This window comes from Melospiza melodia, chromosome 3 (assembly GCF_035770615.1).
Source record: "Melospiza melodia melodia isolate bMelMel2 chromosome 3, bMelMel2.pri, whole genome shotgun sequence".
NCBI classification, from domain to species: Eukaryota; Metazoa; Chordata; class Aves; order Passeriformes; family Passerellidae; genus Melospiza; species Melospiza melodia.
In genome coordinates, this window is record NC_086196.1 from 58,795,151 (window position 1) to 58,814,674 (window position 19,524).

The 19,524-nt window shown below is 37.1% G+C and overlaps 1 protein-coding gene across 1 annotated transcript in view; it reads left to right on the forward strand.

The window, feature by feature from the left end:
• The window catches only part of ADSS2 (adenylosuccinate synthase 2), a 36,491-nt gene extending 22,327 nt beyond the window's left edge, over positions 1–14,164 (forward strand). Inside the window, exons 6-13 of the mRNA XM_063151913.1 lie at positions 1,020–1,127; positions 1,405–1,486; positions 3,168–3,294; positions 6,036–6,190; positions 6,640–6,764; positions 7,736–7,833; positions 12,423–12,572; positions 13,380–14,164. Of these exons, the coding sequence (XP_063007983.1) occupies positions 1,020–1,127; positions 1,405–1,486; positions 3,168–3,294; positions 6,036–6,190; positions 6,640–6,764; positions 7,736–7,833; positions 12,423–12,572; positions 13,380–13,432 (898 nt within the window). The 3' untranslated portion in view covers positions 13,433–14,164. The remainder of the gene's footprint in view (positions 1–1,019; positions 1,128–1,404; positions 1,487–3,167; positions 3,295–6,035; positions 6,191–6,639; positions 6,765–7,735; positions 7,834–12,422; positions 12,573–13,379) is intronic.
• The last annotated feature ends 5,360 nt before the right edge of the window (positions 14,165–19,524 follow it).

A 19,524-nucleotide genomic window follows, 5' to 3' on the forward strand; every position in this document is an offset into this window, starting at 1 on the left:
CTTTACCTGGAGGCCCTCTTGAACTGAGTTATGGTATGGTGCCTTCAAGGCAGTTTGAAGAACTATGGGACACTCTGCATATGCAAAATTTATAACTGAAGAAGAGTCTGTGTCTGATTGAGGGGGGTAAGAGCCCAAACCCTTTAAAACTAACTGCACAATTAAGCTTAACAACATGTAGCACACTTCTGAAAATTTTGCAGACCTGTTCACTTCTCCTTAAAAAGTTACTTGATGTATTGAGCATGATGGGGAAGGTATTTGATAATCTGCCTGTGATGAGTACAGTTTGGCTCCATTTTGATAGCTACTTAACATGACTGAAGTAGCTGTACTTCTCTCACAGTAAAGTCAGTGCAAGCAAATTTTATATTATATCATCAGGACTTAAGCTGGAAAAGGCTTTTCAGGGAGAGTGGGCAGGTAAGGGTAAGAAAAAGAATTCAGTTTTTCAGAATCAGCTACAGTGGAAAACCCATGTCTGAACTCAACATAGAGAGCATTTTGAGTGTCTTGGTCACTTTTGAATGTTTGGCAGTGTCTTCTGTTTTCCTGACTCCAGCTGAGGTATTTAGAATGAAATGAAATATTTCTTATACACAAACATAAAATCCGTACTCTTTGTGCTGTTGCTTTAGGGAGGACTTTCTTTAGGTTTTCAGGACAGTGTTTTAGGAAGATATTTAGTTTCGGTTCATAATACTGAAGGATGTTTTCTTGACATTTGGTTCCTTAAGTATAAATTTTAGAATTGTGTACAAATAAATATGTAAGCATTCACTAAAGTACAAAAAACTATTGGTTTAAAAACAGAAGTATGTAGAAGATGAACATATTTGCTTGTTTAAGCAGTGATATTCTGACACTAGATTGCATCCTAAAAATATCTTTTGTTTTAAATGCTTGAAACAAGGTTACATGCTCACAATTAATGGCATTTCATTTTATGCTAAGGATGGAGTAGCTTTAGAGAAAAAACACCTTTATATCAATAACTCTTTATTATTATCTTTTCAAAGTCTGGGAACTACCAAAAAAGGAATTGGTCCAGTATATTCTTCAAAGGCAGCTCGAAGTGGACTCAGAATGTGCGATCTTGTTTCTGATTTTGATGACTTTTCTGAGAGGTAATTACTGTACACAGTTGTAAGTGTAGTTTTCAGTTTCTGGATAGTACCCTGTGTAAGCAATTATGTCTGGTTCCAGTTAATTTTCTTAGTTAAAAGTTCTTCTAAAATAAAAAATTATGTATAATTTTATTAAATTATACAATCGTGATTATTATAATAATTCATTGTTTGAAATGGTTAAATTACCAAATAACTGCAGATACGTAACCGGTAAAAATCAAGGGTTGGTGGGAAGAAAACAAACAAATCTCAGTCAAGCATTTTTGCCTTTCAGGTTCAAAGTGTTAGCCAATCAGTACAAAGCAATATATCCTACCTTAAAAATAGATATTGAAGGGGAATTGGAAAAGCTGAAGGTAAGCCTGCTTCTGTCTTTCTGGTTATCTAATCACTGTGTGCAGTTACTGATACGTGTATCCCTTGGTGTGACTGATGCTTGTGCTTGTGTGAGGAGTTAGACTGTGTCATGGGAAACCATGTGTATCAGTGCTGCAGAGTCTGCTGCTATCCTTAAGGACGCTCTTGGCCCTGTTTTATGTTTCAAAACTTACTTTCAAGGGAGATACTTGAATTTTAAGAAAAAGGGTTGTATGGGGTTAGTTCTTCTTGACTTACTTCTACTCAAGCATACAGTCTAGGAGAAAAACCAGGATTGTAGTTGGGGGAAGTATGTTTCATTGTAAAGCAGAATGTTAAGCCCTTGTCTCAGAAAGTTAAGAATTGAAGTAAATAGTTTTTCTAAGTAATAACTCGTAAAACTAAATACTGTCTAGCAACACAGAAAAATGGAAATTAATAGCAGCAGAGCTAATGAAGCCTGATTGCCAGCGAACTAGTCTTATGGTTAATAATGAATTCTGATTTGATCTTTTCCCTGAGGTTGGGACAGTTGAGAGTTTCCTCTCTGGCATTAGGTTTTATTTGCACAGCATCCAAGTTATATGAAAATCTTGTGAGGTGTCTTACTGTTCTACCCAACCTTTTTATTCATGCTTCTTGTAGAAACCTGTGTGAGATTTTTTTTAACCCTTAAAATGTCAACCAAATATGACACTGTTTAAAACCACTGAGGTGTGTGGGGAGCAGGGAGGGCACACACAATTACATGATAGTTCTTTAAGAAAATCAGGCCAAAGAAATCATCCTTTCTCTGCCTTTAATTTTTACAGCTCTATAGTAGAATATATGGGAGTTCTTAGCACTTCTGTTTGTTTTACTTTAAGTAAAGCCAGTTGTACGTATGTTGTTGTATTTTGATTAGTTTGTAGGTCTAGAAACCAGTTACAGTTGATTACTTCATAATGCTGTATAGTTTACTTAAAGCAATTCAGGATTATGGACTATCTGAAACTCCTTGTTAAGGTGGAAACACCACACATTTGTAGCTTGAAGAAAATTACTTGTCTTATGCTGATGCACTTGATTCCACTCTGCAAGGCAAAGTGTTACATTTCACATGGAGTAAATTGTTAAATTGAGAACTTCCATGTGTTCTCATGGAGAAAGGCTGTGTACCAAGTGATAATCTGAACATTATTGGCTTCTTGCATCCAGCTACTCAATGGCATTCAGGCATTTGATGCTGAATTCCAATAAAAAACTTCACTTCTACTTAAAAATTATAGCTCACAGTTGTGTGCATTTGTTAGCTGCAGATGGCCAGAAACTGAACTCCCTACATGCACGTTTTGGGGAGACATTTCGAACACTTGGAAATGAAAGACCGAATATAATACAGTGATAATACTCATGCTTTGAGTGTTTCTAAAGCTTTCAGAAGTTTGGATTTTTCTTTTCTCTTCATCCTTCCCCCTTTTTTTCCTTCATCTTAGGGAGAGTGTGCATATCTGTTGTGTAAATCTGAATTTCACATTCTTCCTCCCTTTGTTCACGTTGTGGCATATGTAACATTTCTTTGTTTGCTTTTCTTCTTCAAAAGGAGTATGAGTATTTTTATGAGGGAACAATAGCAATTCTACTCTGGCTGCCTTTATCATAATGAAATTATACTATACAATAGTCTTTTGTGTTATTCAGGGCTACATGGAAAAAGTAAAACCAATGGTAAGGGATGGTGTTTATTTCATGTATGAGGCTTTACATGGACCACCAAAGAAGATCTTAGTTGAAGGTGCAAATGCAGCACTGCTGGACATAGATTTTGGTAGGTATGGTCTTTTTGAGACACATGTTGATATACACTTGCATTGTAAAAAAGGAACATTAAATATAAACTCTCCTGTGATAAGCTGTTCTCATGGCAGAAGTTGTTTTTGTTTTGGAAGAACAGCACTCTCTATGACTAGGAAATAATACAGGGGTGGGTGAGTGGGTTGTTAATTAAATGATTTCAAAAAGCTGTAGATTCTCCCAAGAGTAATAATTTGAATGGCATTAAAGATCAAGTAGCTCCTCTTAGATTGTAGCTATTGCTTCAGCATCTCTAAGTTGTAAATGAAATCGCTCACTGTTTTTTACATCTGTGGAAATCACTTGAGAATAAAAATGGAGAGCTTTGAGAGGCAAAGCATATATGCAAAATACTTCTTGACTTTTGAAAAATCAGCTTGCTTTTTGAAGACGGTCTTTAGATAACACTCAGTTTTCCATTGTTTCACATTGTTGGGAAAAGTGTTGGTAATCTGGATTGCTAATGAGGAAAGACTGAAAAGATTACCCCAATCTATTTGATATTAAAAATTATGCAGGTTTTCTTAAAACACTGTAAGTTTGCTAATAAATTAGAAGATTCTAGGTAGTAGAAGCAGCTTTTTTTAATGGGAGGATTGTTTGGTTATTACGTTGTAACGACAGATAATCTGCCACTCTGTGAGCCTGTGTGATTGGCTCCTGCATTTTGTCACATTTTTCTTCAGTCTCGCTGGCCTTGTAACAGCATCATCTTTATTGTTAGGAAGATGCTGACACCTGAAATGGAAGCCTATAAGGACTTCTGTAAAACAATTATGAAACTGGCATGCACTCAGCTTTCAACAAATATGAGTTGTGGTATTGGGCATTTTCAAACATACTCAGTCTGAAAGCCTCTTATTTTAAGAGTAAGATGTGTCTTAGGTTACTCTCTCTAAGTACAAGCATCAAACTCTCATAATTGAATATTGGAAGACACATCCTTTTTTACAAGACAAAAAAAAGAGGAAAGAAGTCTTCAGATATACTTTTCACAGGGAAATCTTTGATGTAAAACTGAGATATTTGCAAAAAAGTTTATGAAGGGGGTTGTTTTCTTGTAAATGATGAGTATTTTTGATTTCATGTAAATAGAAGGTGCAGGCAGTCTTCAACACATTAGGTATATCTATAATACATACAGAGTTGTTCAGATTAGTTTGATTTTTTTCCTGCCTCTGCTGTGAGACTCAAACACACGAGAAAATCTGCTCTCCACAGGTAGATACCATCAGGTAGATTGGGCACTTGTGTTAACACTAGACAAGCCCTAGTCAAAAGGTTTGGCACTGCCAGTTTGATTATTTATCATTCTGAATGAGGCTGTTGTCTGTGCTTTGTTGCATAGAAATCTTAATATTGAAGTGAGTTTTGTGAATGTGTGTCTGTTGGCTGTGAGGATAGTAAATCTCCAGGCTTGCAATCCATCCCACTTTCCTGCAGCCTGTAATGAAGCTTATGTATGCATTTGTCTGGGAATGGGGGGGCAGGTTTGGGGGTGTGTGGTCTTCTGTGTTTTTAAGCACAGAGTAATGACAAAGCAATGTAAATATATCAGACTGGGAGGTGAAAGTGAGTAACAACTGTTTATTGACTCTGGTTTTGACATCCACTGGCTATATTCACCTGTCAGTACTAAGAAAAGTTTTACTACTGTGTTCTAAGATTAAAAACTGATTAATGCTTGAAAACTGCTGTTACGTATCACCTGTAAGCCTGGGTCTGTCTCTGGAGTGGTTTGAGATACCTGAAGCTAATCTGTGAAATCTCACTGATCAGTCTGAAGGATTTTTGACTTTGTACAGATGTCTATATTGCTGAAAGAACTGTATCGCTTTTAGTTCCTTTTGTCTTGGTTGTTCCTCTCTTACCTATTGCTGATTCATATCAAAAGACATACAAAATAGTCTGACACAACAGGTAGAAGTATCTTGCTTATGTGCAGTTATAGTGAGGCTGAAGTATTTGTTCACAATTCAGCTGGGGACTGGCATGGTCAGTTTCATTTGCCATACTTAATAAAAAAAGGTATAAACCTAAGGATTTTGAGATAGTCAGGTCTCTTCTTTGCAGTCCAATGACAGCTGAATATCTAACTAGAGACAGACCTGTACTACTAGTCTGTATTCCATTTGTCTTCTTTTTTTAATGATCTTTTTTCATTTGATTATGCAAACAAAGTTGTTCTTTCCAGAACTCTGCATTTCATTGCAATTTCTTATCCTTATAGTGTGCTGATTGGTTTGTAGAGTTTGCATTTTATTTTTCCTCTAAAAATTAAAAATAGTAAATCTCCATTCTCTAACCTTTTAATACTGTTTTCTTAAGAATCTCCCTTCAAATTTTTGCATTGTTCAATTAGTGATTTTATTTAGTGTAAGAAAGCAAGGCATGTTTTTCTGGTGTCTTACTCCAGTTTTTTACCTGTACCATCATTCAGAATTGTTATGTAGTACATTTTTACCAGTTGAAGTAGTAAGATTTCTACCTTTTCAAATGAAGGTGGATCAGACAATATACTTACAAAACTAAGAGCTTACTTAATGTGTTCTTGACTGTAACATACATTTGTTGTGTGTTATGATTTTGAGTGTTGTAAAATCTAGGTAAGTGCAGTGCAAGTACTGTCTCTCACCAGGTTAGACTTTTTTGAAAAAACGGCTTAAACCCAGTGTTTTAATAATTTCCTAAACCAAATGTTTTGGTTTTTAATAGGCACATATCCTTTTGTGACTTCATCAAACTGCACAGTTGGAGGTGTGTGCACAGGACTGGGCATGCCGCCGCAGAACGTTGGGGAAGTGTACGGAGTGGTGAAAGCCTACACAACCAGGGTTGGAATTGGTGCCTTTCCTACAGAACAGGATAATGTGAGTATTGCAGCCTCAGGTGTGACCTGCTGGGTGAAATAATTTGGTGTGTCTTGTCTGAATTTTATTAAGTCAGTGTTAGCAATGGTTAAGTGCTGATATGTAAGTGACAATGTGTTTGCATGTCTCAATCTTCTGATTCTAGACTGAGCTTACAGGACTGCCAAACATGATTGCAATTTTCTTAAATAGTGCTGTGGAATAGAAGGTTAGAGCAGGAACAAATTTTGCAAAGTTTGCCTAAAAATTGTTCTCTTGAATTAGAAAGAACATTTTCTATTGCTGTCTTCATCCAAGTGGACAGCATTGTGAAAAATTGGGGGAAGGACTTTAAAGGTAATTTACAATGTAAATTGTAATTTGTGTATTGTAAAATGTTAAGTAAAGACCTGCATCATGTGTTGCAACTCAAAGAAACCCACATGCTGATGCGTCTTACTCTTTGTTAGGAAATTGGAGAATTGCTGCAACAGAGAGGCAAAGAGTTTGGTGTTACCACTGGTAGGAAGAGAAGATGTGGCTGGCTGGACCTTGTCTCACTCCGATACGTCTATATGATTAATGGATTTACTGCGTGAGTTGTTTGCTGAGCTTTGCTGGCAGCTTGACAGAAAATGATGAAATGCTGTAGATTACTGTAAATTGTGCATATACCAGTTAGTAACATTTGCACTGTTAATATTGCTGTGTTGATTGTTTTGATATTTTGATAAATTAGCTGTTCCTTGTTTTTCCTATCATGAAGTATTTTTACATTTGATATTTTTATAGATGTAGATTTTTCTGTCCTTTCTTTATGGAGATTTCTTCTGTTAGTTTGTCTTCAAAATAACATAGATGGGAAACCATCAGTATCTCTAGTGGTATGTGTAAGTATTAAAAACAAAGATATGTCTTTGGGATGTTAATCAAAATGAAAGATGGGTGCCTGAAACAAACTGGTATAGAATTTCTAGCAGATCAAATAGTGTAAATACATATTTTATTTAAATACTTCTGGTTTTTTTGTTCTTTATGGGTTTTGTTTTAAATAAGTTGTAGCCAGGTATTTGTAGAGACAGTGTTAGATTATTTTTTGTCTTCGCTGTAGGACAGGAACATTTGGAGAGGACAGGAGCAGACACCAACAGGCATTATGCAATGAAATGGTCATCTTAAATGGCTATACCTTAGATGGTTTGGTATCTTGGCAGCACCCTCACCAATTAAAATTATAACACTTAAAGCCATAGACAAATTCATTCAATTGGAGAAGGCTTGTTCTTTGATTTTTTTGGGCATCTTCATTCTAGTACTAGATTGAAGGATGCAAGTAAAACTGTGTTTATCCTTTTTTGTTGCCATTGTCTTGTTTCAGAGATTGTTTGTTTTTGGTTTGGGGTGGCTTTTTTAAGTCAGACCAGCTAACAGATTAGTCCCATATGAGATATTTTCTTAAAGAAATAAAAGTAGTTGCAGGAGTCAATTTTGTTTGATTTTTTTAAACAATGTGATAAGATTCAAGGGTTTTTGAACTTGTTTAACCAGAGTAATGTTTCTTTATAGATTGGCACTTACCAAATTGGACATCTTGGATGTATTTCCAGAAATCAAAGTTGGTGTTGCATACAAACTAGATGGTGAAAGCATACCTCATTTTCCTGGTAAGACTGCTTATTTAAAAATTTTAGATTTTGGTGAAATGTAATGTGGAACTTTTGAATGCATTTGGCTTCTACTTGTAAAACTTACAAGAGCAATATCTTACTTCAGCATCAAGCTATTAATGTCTTCCAGATGCACCAGACATATCTTTTACCATACCAGTACCTGCCCCTAAAAGATACCTGTACCAAATACTGAATTTTGTCTACTAGAAGGATTCAAACAGCTGTATATGTTACTACTTGTCCTTTTTATTTTATACAGCCTGCATCACCTTCAAGCTAAATTGGAAGCTTGTTTCATACTCTAAACTGTTACCTTGTTCCACTACTGTATTGATTCCCATTGTTAGCAGGCCAGCTCTTCATTTAAGCATGCAATGACCCCCATAAGAGAAAAGTTCCGTTGAAAAGCCAAGTTTTTCTTTCCTTCTGTTACATTTCTAACAGTTCACTTCCCTTTAAATGATTCATGGAACAGCCAAAAACCTACAAAAGCTACACAGTGTAAAAGAGGGACAAGGGGTGGGGCAAGAAACTGACAACTAGTTTAGGTAAAAGCAAGAGTATTTTCTAATGCATGACCAATGTACATTAGTGTAGCATAATAGAAGCTGTAGTTCCTGAGGAGGACAGTGATTGTTTTTACTTGAAGAGTGTACCTACATTTTAAAATATTCAAATATCACAAGCCAGTGTTTTTGTAGATAATGTGTCAGGTTCAGTTTGTGATAGTTAGGCATACTGCAGAAGAAAAGGAAGAACATAAAACAGTACTAAAGATTGGGCTTTTTGATTTTCATAATGTGCACATATATGCCTGTTTTCATTCTAATTGGTACTTGAGCGTTAGAGGCTGGTCACAGGTTACAATTTTTCATGTGATATCATCATCATCCAGAGAACTTCTTGTGGGTGAGGAGATAAACTATAATAATTGGATACAAGGCACAGCAGGATTTATGTAGTACAAAGATGTAATTATGTGTAAAGGAATAAATGATGATGTGCCACTAGTCCTTGAAAAGAGCACATATCTGTTAAGAGTAATTCATTAGGAATTTAAAAAATTCTTTTGTTTCTCCGTGTGCTTGCGGGAGTTTTCTAACTGATTTGCTGTCCAGAATCTTCAAACAAAAGTGCCACTTCCAGTCTGAATGCATGCTGAATGACTTCGATTCAGGAAATGTAGTACTCGTCTTGCATTAAACCAGGGAATGCTTTTTCCCTTTTAAGACTCAGATATTACCTGGTTGATACTCATATCAAAACATTAGGGACATTTGTATTTACCTGAAATGGCCTTTGAACATAATGGAGGTTGCATGTTTGAATTGGGAACTACTCAGTAAATGCTTTTGCTGTAGCCTGTTGTATGATGTCGTGCTCAAGCCAAGAAAATCTTTTCTGGCAGTCCATCCTTAAAGATGACATAAGCAGGTGGCCATGTTGTACAGTACTAAGATGTCAGTAATTTGTGGGGTTTTTTTCATTCATTGTATGTCTCAGGGCCAGAATCTTTTTACATACAACTCTTGAGGGAGCAGACTTTGTTCCCTGTATACCCCTAGGTAACAGCTGACCTTTGGTCATAGGAGCACAATGTGGCTCTCAGGCCTGTATTTTTCTTTACTGTATGAACAATTAAGAATTCTGGTAGAACTTCAGTAGAAGCTGTTGACATGCTGTCTTCCTTAAAGCGTCAGGAAGGAGTTTGAGCTGAGCTTCTGGTAAGCGGGAAGATGCTGTCTCTCACAGTGCCTCTGTGTTCCACACTTCTCTTTGCTATACTCCTCAACATTTGGCAGCATTTTCAGCACACATGCTGCAGTTAACCCCTGCCCCTGGCATAAAAAACAAAAGGTAACTTTATTCCCACTTTGTGTTTTGCAGACCATTAGACTGTTTCTGATGTCTGCATTTCTGCATGCTGTGTGCTTGTATATTTTTTTTTTTCAAACGTGCCACTGACATTGAAATTTAATTTAGAAGAAAACTAGTCTGGGAAGCTCTCACTGGCAGACTTTTTCTTTCTCTCTCCCCTTCCTACCCTCCCACTGTCTTGGAGATGTTCATGATTTACCCTTCTTGTGAAATGTCTGTCTCTAAATTAGAATCACACACAGTACCCACCATCTCAGGAAAAGCATGCCGTGTTTCATATTTTGTTCCTTTTTCCACCTGGATTGGAGAATCATACGAGTCTCACTCAGAGTTTTTTAGCTTAGCTTTGTGCATTTCATAATTGCCTCTTAAGCAGGAACCTAAAATATCTTGTGAATTTATGGCTGCCTTCAGTTGGTGTTACTGAGGCTGTAGTCTTTTGCTGGCCAGTGGTAGGAGTTTATGGAAGACAGAACTTCCTTCTAGCTTTGAGCCAGTCAGTTAAAAAAGAATGTGAGAGCTATTGTCTAGTTCTCTAATGCCTCCTGTCCGAGTTCAGACATCAGTTGATTTCAGGACAGAGGGACATAACTTCTAGCTTAGGAGGTTTGAAAACACAGATGCTTAGGAAAATTGGGAGATTACTTTAAACAAGCTTTACTTTCATGCTTGCTCTTTTTTTTTTTTTTTTTTTTTTTTCTCTTACAATTTTCCCTGGCCATTTGCTGTAGGTTAAAGAGCTGGCACACTATTCTGGATATACCTTTGGTCTGATCTACATGACTGTTTTGATGTTCAGTTTCTGGAAATTGCTGGAGGATCTTTCTCTTACAAAGGTTCCAAGGTCCCAAATCCGAGATATTTTTTCTGAGTTGGAAGTAGCATCACACAGCACTCTTCAAATTATGATATCATTGTATTTACTCTGTCTATTGTATAGTTAAGCAGTTAAGGAATATTCTGGAAACCCTAAAACCCACTGAGGGGAAAGCTCAGTGAAAAGCTGAGAGAAATCTAGATGGTGACTAGATCTGGTACTACACTGAGCTCAGTTTGTGGCTTGTCTTTACCACACATCATCTTGATCACACCTGCTGGGACAAAATTAAAGTATGATTTGAAACATCAAGTGATGCGTTCCTTCTTTTTCTTCTCTCTTAGGGGGAGGTAAGGAATACAGGCTAATGGAAGATTGTAGTCAATATTAGACTGTTCAATACCAAATGCTTTCAGCTGTCTCCCTCTGACCTCAGCAAAGAGGCTTCAAAGGCCTGTGGACATCCAAGATGAGGTGTTCATTCACTCTGCCTCTTCAGAAAGAGGGAGGCTAGGAACTATCTGCACTGCCTGGAGATCACTTTGTGGTTGTGCACTTTGAGTGCCTCTGTTCTGTTGTACAGATACCTGCACAGCAGACAACACCTCAGTTGTTACTTCTGACAGTAAAGTGCTTATCCTTGGCTTCTGCTACCAGACATCCTTAATGTGCCTGTCTGTTCTCATTGCCATGAGTATTGGTTCAGGATTCCTTTAACCTGGGAACACCTGTGTCCAAAACTTTGCACAATTCTCTGCCATTATAGATTTTAAAGAGAGCAGAGCAGTCTTCTTTCAGCCTTTCTCAAAATGCCTAGTCCATTAAGGCTGTCCTTACAGCACTGCTGCTGTTGAACTGTTGTCTGCATCAGGACAAATCATTCAATGTGCTGAGCTTGAGTTTGTTGGCTGCACACATGCTGGAGGGGATTAGTGTGTGGTTTTGTATTTGCACCTCCACTGTACCTCTTGCACCTCAAACCCTTTCCTAGGCTGACTAGCTGTCCTGGCAGGAGTGACTTGAACTGAGACACAGAGCCTACATAAATTAATTACTATGCCCTCATCCTCCAGAAGGCAAGAAGGAATGCCTGACTCCTCCCATTTTTAAATCAATATATTTTTATCATTTTCAGACTTAAGCCCTTTGTTTTGCTGTCCTGTGTCATTCCAAGACTTAATGTTCAGATAATTACTGGAGTGATTTAGTTCCAGAACAGTATGCTTAGCATGTTTTTCAGAACTAAAAATCATCACAGGATTCATAGTTAAAGGACAACATTGCAGCAAGTTACTAAATGAAGGACAAAATACTGCTTCTCTTCTGAGAAGTAGTGGGAACAGTTACTGTTCATGCATTCTGTGGGACTCCACACTGGTTGATAAATTCATTGCAGGTATGGGGCAAAGGGTCTGTGGGTATCCGAGGTCTGTTAATTCTTAACTACATCTTACGACTGTGTTTAGTAAAAGGTACACTCCTATGCCATTTTAAAATATGTTTTAGCTGCTTGATACTTACAAGCTGGTTTCACAATTCCCTTATGAAGAGGGATCTGGTTCTCAGTATTTGTTCAGGAAAAAAAAAAGAACATTTTGGGGAATTATTTCCCTGAAAAGTTGTTTTCTGAACTGAAAAGATTGTGGTTTCAGCAAAATATATGCATGTGACTGAGCACTGGAATTCCTTAAAGTCTTGAGTCCTGATATTTACTGGACTTTTTTCCCCTTATGCTTATATTAACAAAACCCCCAACACTTTAGTGGCTGCAGTGCTTGTATTATTACCTTATGAGCAAACCTCTTTGTGTAAGAGGTAACACCTCATTAGTGTCTCATGGTGGAGAATATCCATGGACATAAAATTTTTGTTTCTGTTTGCTTCTCAGCCAGCCATGAAGTCTTAAACAAAGTAGAGGTTCAGTATAAGACACTCCCAGGATGGGTTACAGACATATCAAATGCCAGGACGTTTGATGATCTGCCTGTGAATGCACAAAACTACGTTCGTTTTATAGAAACGGAGTTGGGTGTTCCTGGTGAGTAGAACAGATTTTCTTCTTGTCTGCGTTATTCCTGCTCCATGAAACCTGTTTGGTATTTTGTATTAATGAAGACTCAAAATACTGAAAACTAGGTTCTTACTGCTTATTGTGATGTACCCGGTGCCACTGGTGATTATGGTATTACTACTTTTTATTTAGTTGCTGAACTCACAATTTTCAGAAGTTTTAATATACGTTCCTTCTCTGGGTTACACTATAGCTGTTGTTCAGTTAAGTTTTTTTTTCATAACTTGCTTAAGTGTCTTTTAGACTTATTATAATTGGGGTTTAGTTTTGCTATGATCATAAAGTCAGTGGCACTATGGGTTATTAATTAGTATGATGAATTATATATGAAAGTGTATTTATATATGTATAAATATATATGAGTATGTATGAGAGTATATATTGATAATTCAATTATATGTGAGAGTGTATATATATGTTCCTGAACTGATAAATTTCTCCATGCTCCCTAACAAAGGTGATCCTGTGGTTTCATCCAAAGCTGGGAGTTAGGAGATATGCAGATTTTTACTTATCTGATAGTTTGTAACTATCCTTTATCTTATAATCTGTGAAAGTGATTAATTTATTATTACAGTTTCAAGAATACCTGCTTTTTGAAGTTGTCAGTGTATTTTTTGAGAACGACAGACAAAGTTATCATTTCTTAGTGTGTGAATAGTATATGCTGTGTTTTTCTTCAAAATGTGGTGCTTAAGAAGCTGAGTTTGTATCTTAAGATACACTCTTGCTTTGTATTACTTACAACAGAAGTTTGCTTTTTCTCTCTTGCAGTTAAATGGATTGGAGTAGGGAAATCCAGGGAATCAATGATCCAGCTGTTTTAAAGATTTCAGATGCATGGAAGAAAGCACACTCCTCAAAAGACTGCTCATTCTTAAATGCATTAGTAGCCCGCAAAGCAAAGATGTTGGAAAGATAGATTTTTGCATGGGAAGAAATGCTAGAGTTGATACCCCCAGATCAATTGCTACTCCTGAAAGAGACTCTTAATATGAACCTGTATCAATTCCTGTTCAACTGCAATTACCAGGACACTTCTCATTGTTGTTCAAGGTGCCATCAGATTTTTTTTCTTTACCTACTATTTACTTCATAATGTAATTCCTGTTTGAAAGTCTAAGGTAGCATTGCTTTCACGACTGTTTGTCTTTGTTATCCTCTCTCTGCTTTTGGCGGTGTTACTTCCCTGAAATTTTAGACAGTAAAAATAATGCAGTTTTGCACAAATAGTTTTACATCCTCATTATTTGTATTCCTAAAGCTGTTGTATTCTTAATGACTGGTCTTGTGAGTGATTAAAGAGGGGGAGTCTGATTTTATAATGCTATAAATGCTGTCTAAATTATTGTGTGATCTCTTTTTTAAAAGAAGATGTGATGCCAAGTTGTTATGAATGTCCAGGTTTTTTTAGCTGTATAACACAGGAAACTTGTTCTTTGTAACTCACAGAGGATACTCAAGTGTTTACCAGGAAGTGTGCCCAGAAAGTTAGAAAACTGATATTGTAAAAAAGTTCATTTGCAATTATTAAAGAACCGTTCTGATTTTGAGTTAAATGTTTTATAATGTTACTCTTTCTTTTCCTGGCATTTTAAGCTCTGTGCTTCTCCGCTTCCAAGGCGCGTATCTTAAACTCTTCTCCTAATTATATGGGGTTATATTTATATTTTGTGAGAAGTCTAACATTTTGATGCCCTTTTAAATTCCTTTCTTCAGAGTCAATTGAAGATCTTTCTCTGGAGGATTGCCAAAGTGCAGACACTTCTGTATTTATAAGTTGAAGTTGCTGTAGAAATAACATTTAATGTATTCCATGTATTTGCTTTGGGTGTGGGGTAAATAACAAGTGTTCACCTCAAGACATCTGACATATTTTGGATGGGAAATGTGGAAATGTTCCAGAAGTATTTAAATTTATAACCATTATTATCTATTCCAAAGAATCTGATTTCTTTTTGCAACAACCCAGTAATATATTTTCCCTTTGCAGATTACTGAGAATGACTCTGTTTTTACACACTGTGCTGTGGTTTTCATGTGCTTCTTTTTCACTTCAAATAAAACTTACTTTGTTTCCTAAACCCAAGTTTGTATCAGGGCGGGGCAGCAGTTTTAGATTTAGTTTAGTAGATTTTGGCTGCATATAAGAGTATGTGACTGAATATAAGGAAATTCTAATGCAAAATAAAAAATACGAGGCCTTTTTGTTTGTCTTGAGTTACCACATGTTACCTGAAATGGAATAATTTGTTGGACTGTGCTGCTGCTGAGGTGGTTAGCACAATTTTTATATTCTAAATTGACACAATATAAAATTGCTTGTAGTAAGAGGAGAGACAGGAGGTTTGAAGGATAAAACTACTGATTTTTAAGGAGCATTTTCTGTTGAATTTCTTGCATGTGACAGAGCAGTTACTGAGGTCTGTATTTTACTCGCATAATGTGAGGAAAGAGGTGGATATCACAGAATGCTGTAAAATTGGCAAATACAGTGAGAAACCTTTGTTATCAGCATTGCATGTAAAGATCATTCTCATCAGCATTAAAAAGAAAGCTGATCTTGCTTTTAATTTTTTTTTTTTCCTGGAGAAGATGAAGCTTTAGTTTTGCTGTCAGCCTTGCAGTCCAGGAGAGAGCCATACCATCCCTTCCTAGCTAAAGGACATCTTGAATTGAAAATGTTTTCCTAGTTCCCAGATGGAGAGAAGGAGGGCTAGAACTGTGAAATGTAAATTCCAGTGTTTATTTAGAAGGAAAAAAAGTTACTCTTTTCTAGGCAATAGAGGGAATTGATGTTGCAGTGTGAACAATAGGTAATAATTACTAAGTATTCTTGTTCCCTTATAGCTGTAGGAGGCACCAAGGTGATTTGTGCTGTGAAGCTACCAGCCAAAGACTGTGGGCCTAGCTGGTTCAAGAAGTGACTAAAAAAATAAATGAGGGCATGTTTCCTGCTACAGTCAATGAATAAATAAGACACATCAATGGAGCTGTGTTTCACTTATGCCAAGCAGAGACCTTCAAGGTTTCAGTTTTTTTCACTGTTGTAACCCCACTGTACAAACTACCATTGTTTTTCAGTGGAGGAATTAGTATTCCTAGATGCAGCAGTATTTCTGAGCAATACAGCAGTAGTCAAAAATGATGCAAAGTATTTGTGCAGTATTTTGAAAGAAACAAAATGGAATTGCCTTGGGTGCAATACTGATTTTTATTCTTTTGCAGTCTTTTAAATTCAGCTGAGATTTTTCTTTGAGCCTTCCATTCAAGGGCAGGCCTGGAAAGCTGTGAACATTCTCCTACCAGTACTGGTCCAGGATTTATTTGGTCTAGGATCTATTGGTGTCTATTTATTCCCATGACCTGGAACAAAGAATTTCTCAGTTTCAGGTGGTTAAACTTGGCATCTGTAAAGTATTTTATGTTGTCCCTCCATGCTAGTTTTGCCTAAGTTTTTCTGGTTGAATTCTTAGACTGGTGCACACTTTCCTTGTGTCAAAGAATGGTTATACCCTACCAAATTTTCCCCTCCTCCAGTGCTACCTTTTCTCCCCCTTATTTCAGTTGTACAGGTGGAGAAATAGATGGGATGTTATCACAACCTGAGTGTGGTGGGAACAAATACTGTAAGTTACAGGGATTTTTTTCAAAATTCATGTTCACAAGAAGGAAGAAGAGAACAGCAGCCTAATACTTTACCTTCAGCTCTCTGTCCAGTAGGGGCAAAGGTAAATGGCTTTGAAGACATACATAGGTTTTTAGCTCTAGATAAAATTCTGTGTTCTGCCTCCCCACTATTTCATTAGTCAAGAAAGGAATTGAAGTAATTCTCAAAGGAATTGCCCCACTCATTGGTAAAAAGCTTTTTGTTGTCTGTCACAGGCTAGTAGTAAGCTGTGGTAAAAAGAAAAACCTTCATACTTTGACAAGCATCTATTTCTGGGGCTCTTTCTCTGTGCTTTCTCTCTGAAGGCTCTTCATTTGCTGCCGTGTAAGGGGAGGGGATGGCAGCATAGGATAGTAGTTGAAATTGATTCTCCTCCAAGTGTCCCCTCCTGCTAATGGGATGTTTACAGGAGGCACAGATACCTGTTAGACCAGACAAGGCTGATGACAGACAGGGTATTTTGATCTCACTCTGTTCTTGCTGCCACTGAAATATTTATGAGGCTCAGTCTCCCAGGCTTGTGCTGTACTGCAGCATTAATAGCCCTTATGTCCCTACAGATTAGTGAGCCTCCTTTACTAACTAAGTAAGGGAAAGTGAGGGACACTTCTGCTGCTTAGCCTTTCCATTTGCGTTCCACATGTAATTGGGTTTTGACATGCAGCTAATGGACAAAAGCTTCAGATGAAGGGGCAGATGTGATGTTGATGTCATGGTGCTTTCGTCTACCATCACCCTGGAAATCTGCTTTCTGATAAAAGATTATAGTTCCTTTTGCTGTCACAGCCAGCTCTCTTACTGAAACATAATCAAAGGTGTGACTGGTTTAGAAAAAGTAAAGGGCAAAATAGCTGGGAAGGAAAGACAATGCAATCAGGTCAGTTTTTTCTCCTGCCCATACAGTTAGTAGTCTCTGAAACAGTGAAACTTAAAAAACCTGGTGGTACAGTAATCAACACACTTACTTTTGGTGTTTGGCAGCTTTACATACTGAAGGTAAGGTATAGACTGCCATGCATGCCTGTGTACACACAGATGATGGATTATTGACTTAAAATTTTACACCATTTTTTGTTGATCAGAGTGTAACAACTCATTTGACATTTTTAAAATACCTTGCAATGTACACATTCAAATATCTTCTATTCAGCTTCCGACAGAAAACACTGTGTTAAATCCCAGCGTCCTTCCCTGCCACTTTGGAACCACTAGTCAACAATATCAAAGCAATTTTCTTATACTCCACTAGATTTTTTCACTGATTAATCTATTTGTTCATGCATCCAGGTACTTTTTAGCTGTTTTGATGAATACTGCTGAAATTATCAATAGTGTGAGTAACTATTCTTGGATAACAATTGCCCAAGTACAGATGGTTTTCTTTGTCTTGTTCCCTGGTTGACAATTATTGTCTGGTTCTTACAGAAGGAACTAGGGTACCTCAGTGTTGGTAGTTGGCTCTTTTTTTTCCAAAACATGAAATGGCTATTCACTTTTTTTTTCCCTGCATGCAACTTAGGACTAGCTTGTTAATAGTGAAGCACACCTCCCTAGTTCATCTGTGTCGCTCTGACAGGAAAACCAGCATGGATCACTCTGTTGTGTTGAGAAAAGAGCGAGTCAATTGTTGCTTTGAATGAAGCGTGATTGTACCAATCACTGGTTGTCTTTTCCTGAGAGCTGAGTTGTCAGAGTCAGGATGGAAGGGCGTTTCAGCCTTGTTGTTTACTACAAAGCCAGTTGCAGTTTACCAAAAGGTCTGGGAAAAAGCATAAATCATTCCGTAATCTCATGCTGACATATGGTATGTAAATACCATGATCCACCCAAAGGGTAGCCAGAATTATAAATGTGCTTTCTAATCTCCTGCTGAAATGAGCACTCAGTATAATGCAGCTGTAATCTAATAGATATTAACAGCCTGAGAATGTACAGTAAGACCTTAATAATTCAGTATTGTTCAATTGGCTCCATCTGACTTGTAATTACCCCGATAAGGGTTGTGCCTTCTGCAGTCAAGCAACTGACTGGATTATCAGTTCAGCATCAAAAGAATTTTCAAAGCCTTGGCTACCCAATATAAATGGCCTACAACATTTTACTTTTTTTTTCTCATCTAACAATTAGAAGTCAATGTGCAATACAACAAATTTTCATAGGGGAGAAGAAAAATCCAGATTTTTTTACAGCAATTTCCATTCTGGATTCTCAAATATATGATAAATTCAGGCCATTCAGCACTCCTGGTACAGCCAAAAACTTTTGAATGTAGCTTTGGTTTCCTCTGCCTGGGTTCTCCTGTTCCTTTTGTAGATCAAAGTAATAAAAAAAAAACAACCTAGAAGTTGTTGCAACATTGACCACAATAAGCATAAAAGGGGGAAGGCTTATTCCATGGGTCTCATGGGTTTACTTTGATGCACAAACTTACCCTGGAGCTCCTCTGGATGCATGTGACTTGTGGAGCCATCCTAGCTGCCCGTGACAGAAACCAGACATCCTTTCCAGGATGAACAGCTGAGCTGATGAAACAAGCAAATAGAGGATAGTGAAGTGAAGGTACAAGCAGCCGACTAGAGAGCAAGAAGTCCACCCAAGCTGTGGTGAAAGGTGATTTTTTTTTTTTATAACAGTCATGGAAAAGAAGTATTTTTGTCCCAGTACAGAATTTAAAAATTAATAAGGGGATGACATTGATAACAAGGCAAAATCTTGCCTCTGTGGAAAAAAATGTGAGTTTATGCAGATGAATGCATTTTTTTTCATATAAGAAATAAAAGCTGGGCAGACTTTTTTTTTTTTTCCTCTCAAAAAAGTACTGCTCTGAACTACTAAGAATCTTCAGTGGATTTTTTTATGCAACTAACTGACAGCCTGACCTGTGCACATACTGTGTGCTCTGTGGTTTAGGAGGCTGGTGGCAAGATTGGGGCAGAATCTGCTAAACTCCCTTAGCTTTTGCAGAGTGTAACATGCCAAATGTAATAAGTTTGTGTTATGTTTTGAAAACAGATGTCCTGATTGAAAAATCTGTAGTTACCCTCCCGTGTTATTAATATTATTATTAATTTCTCCCTTTTTTCATCAGTTATTTCTTAACTCACCTGACTTTTTCTTGTTCACTTCTATGTTATTTTTGGATAAGAAAAATAGATAGAATGAGAGGAAGACAAGCATTGGTGTAAAATATTTGGGTGTTTTGTTTGTTTGTGCTTTTGTTCAGGAGCTGCTGCTGAGTCTAAAATAATT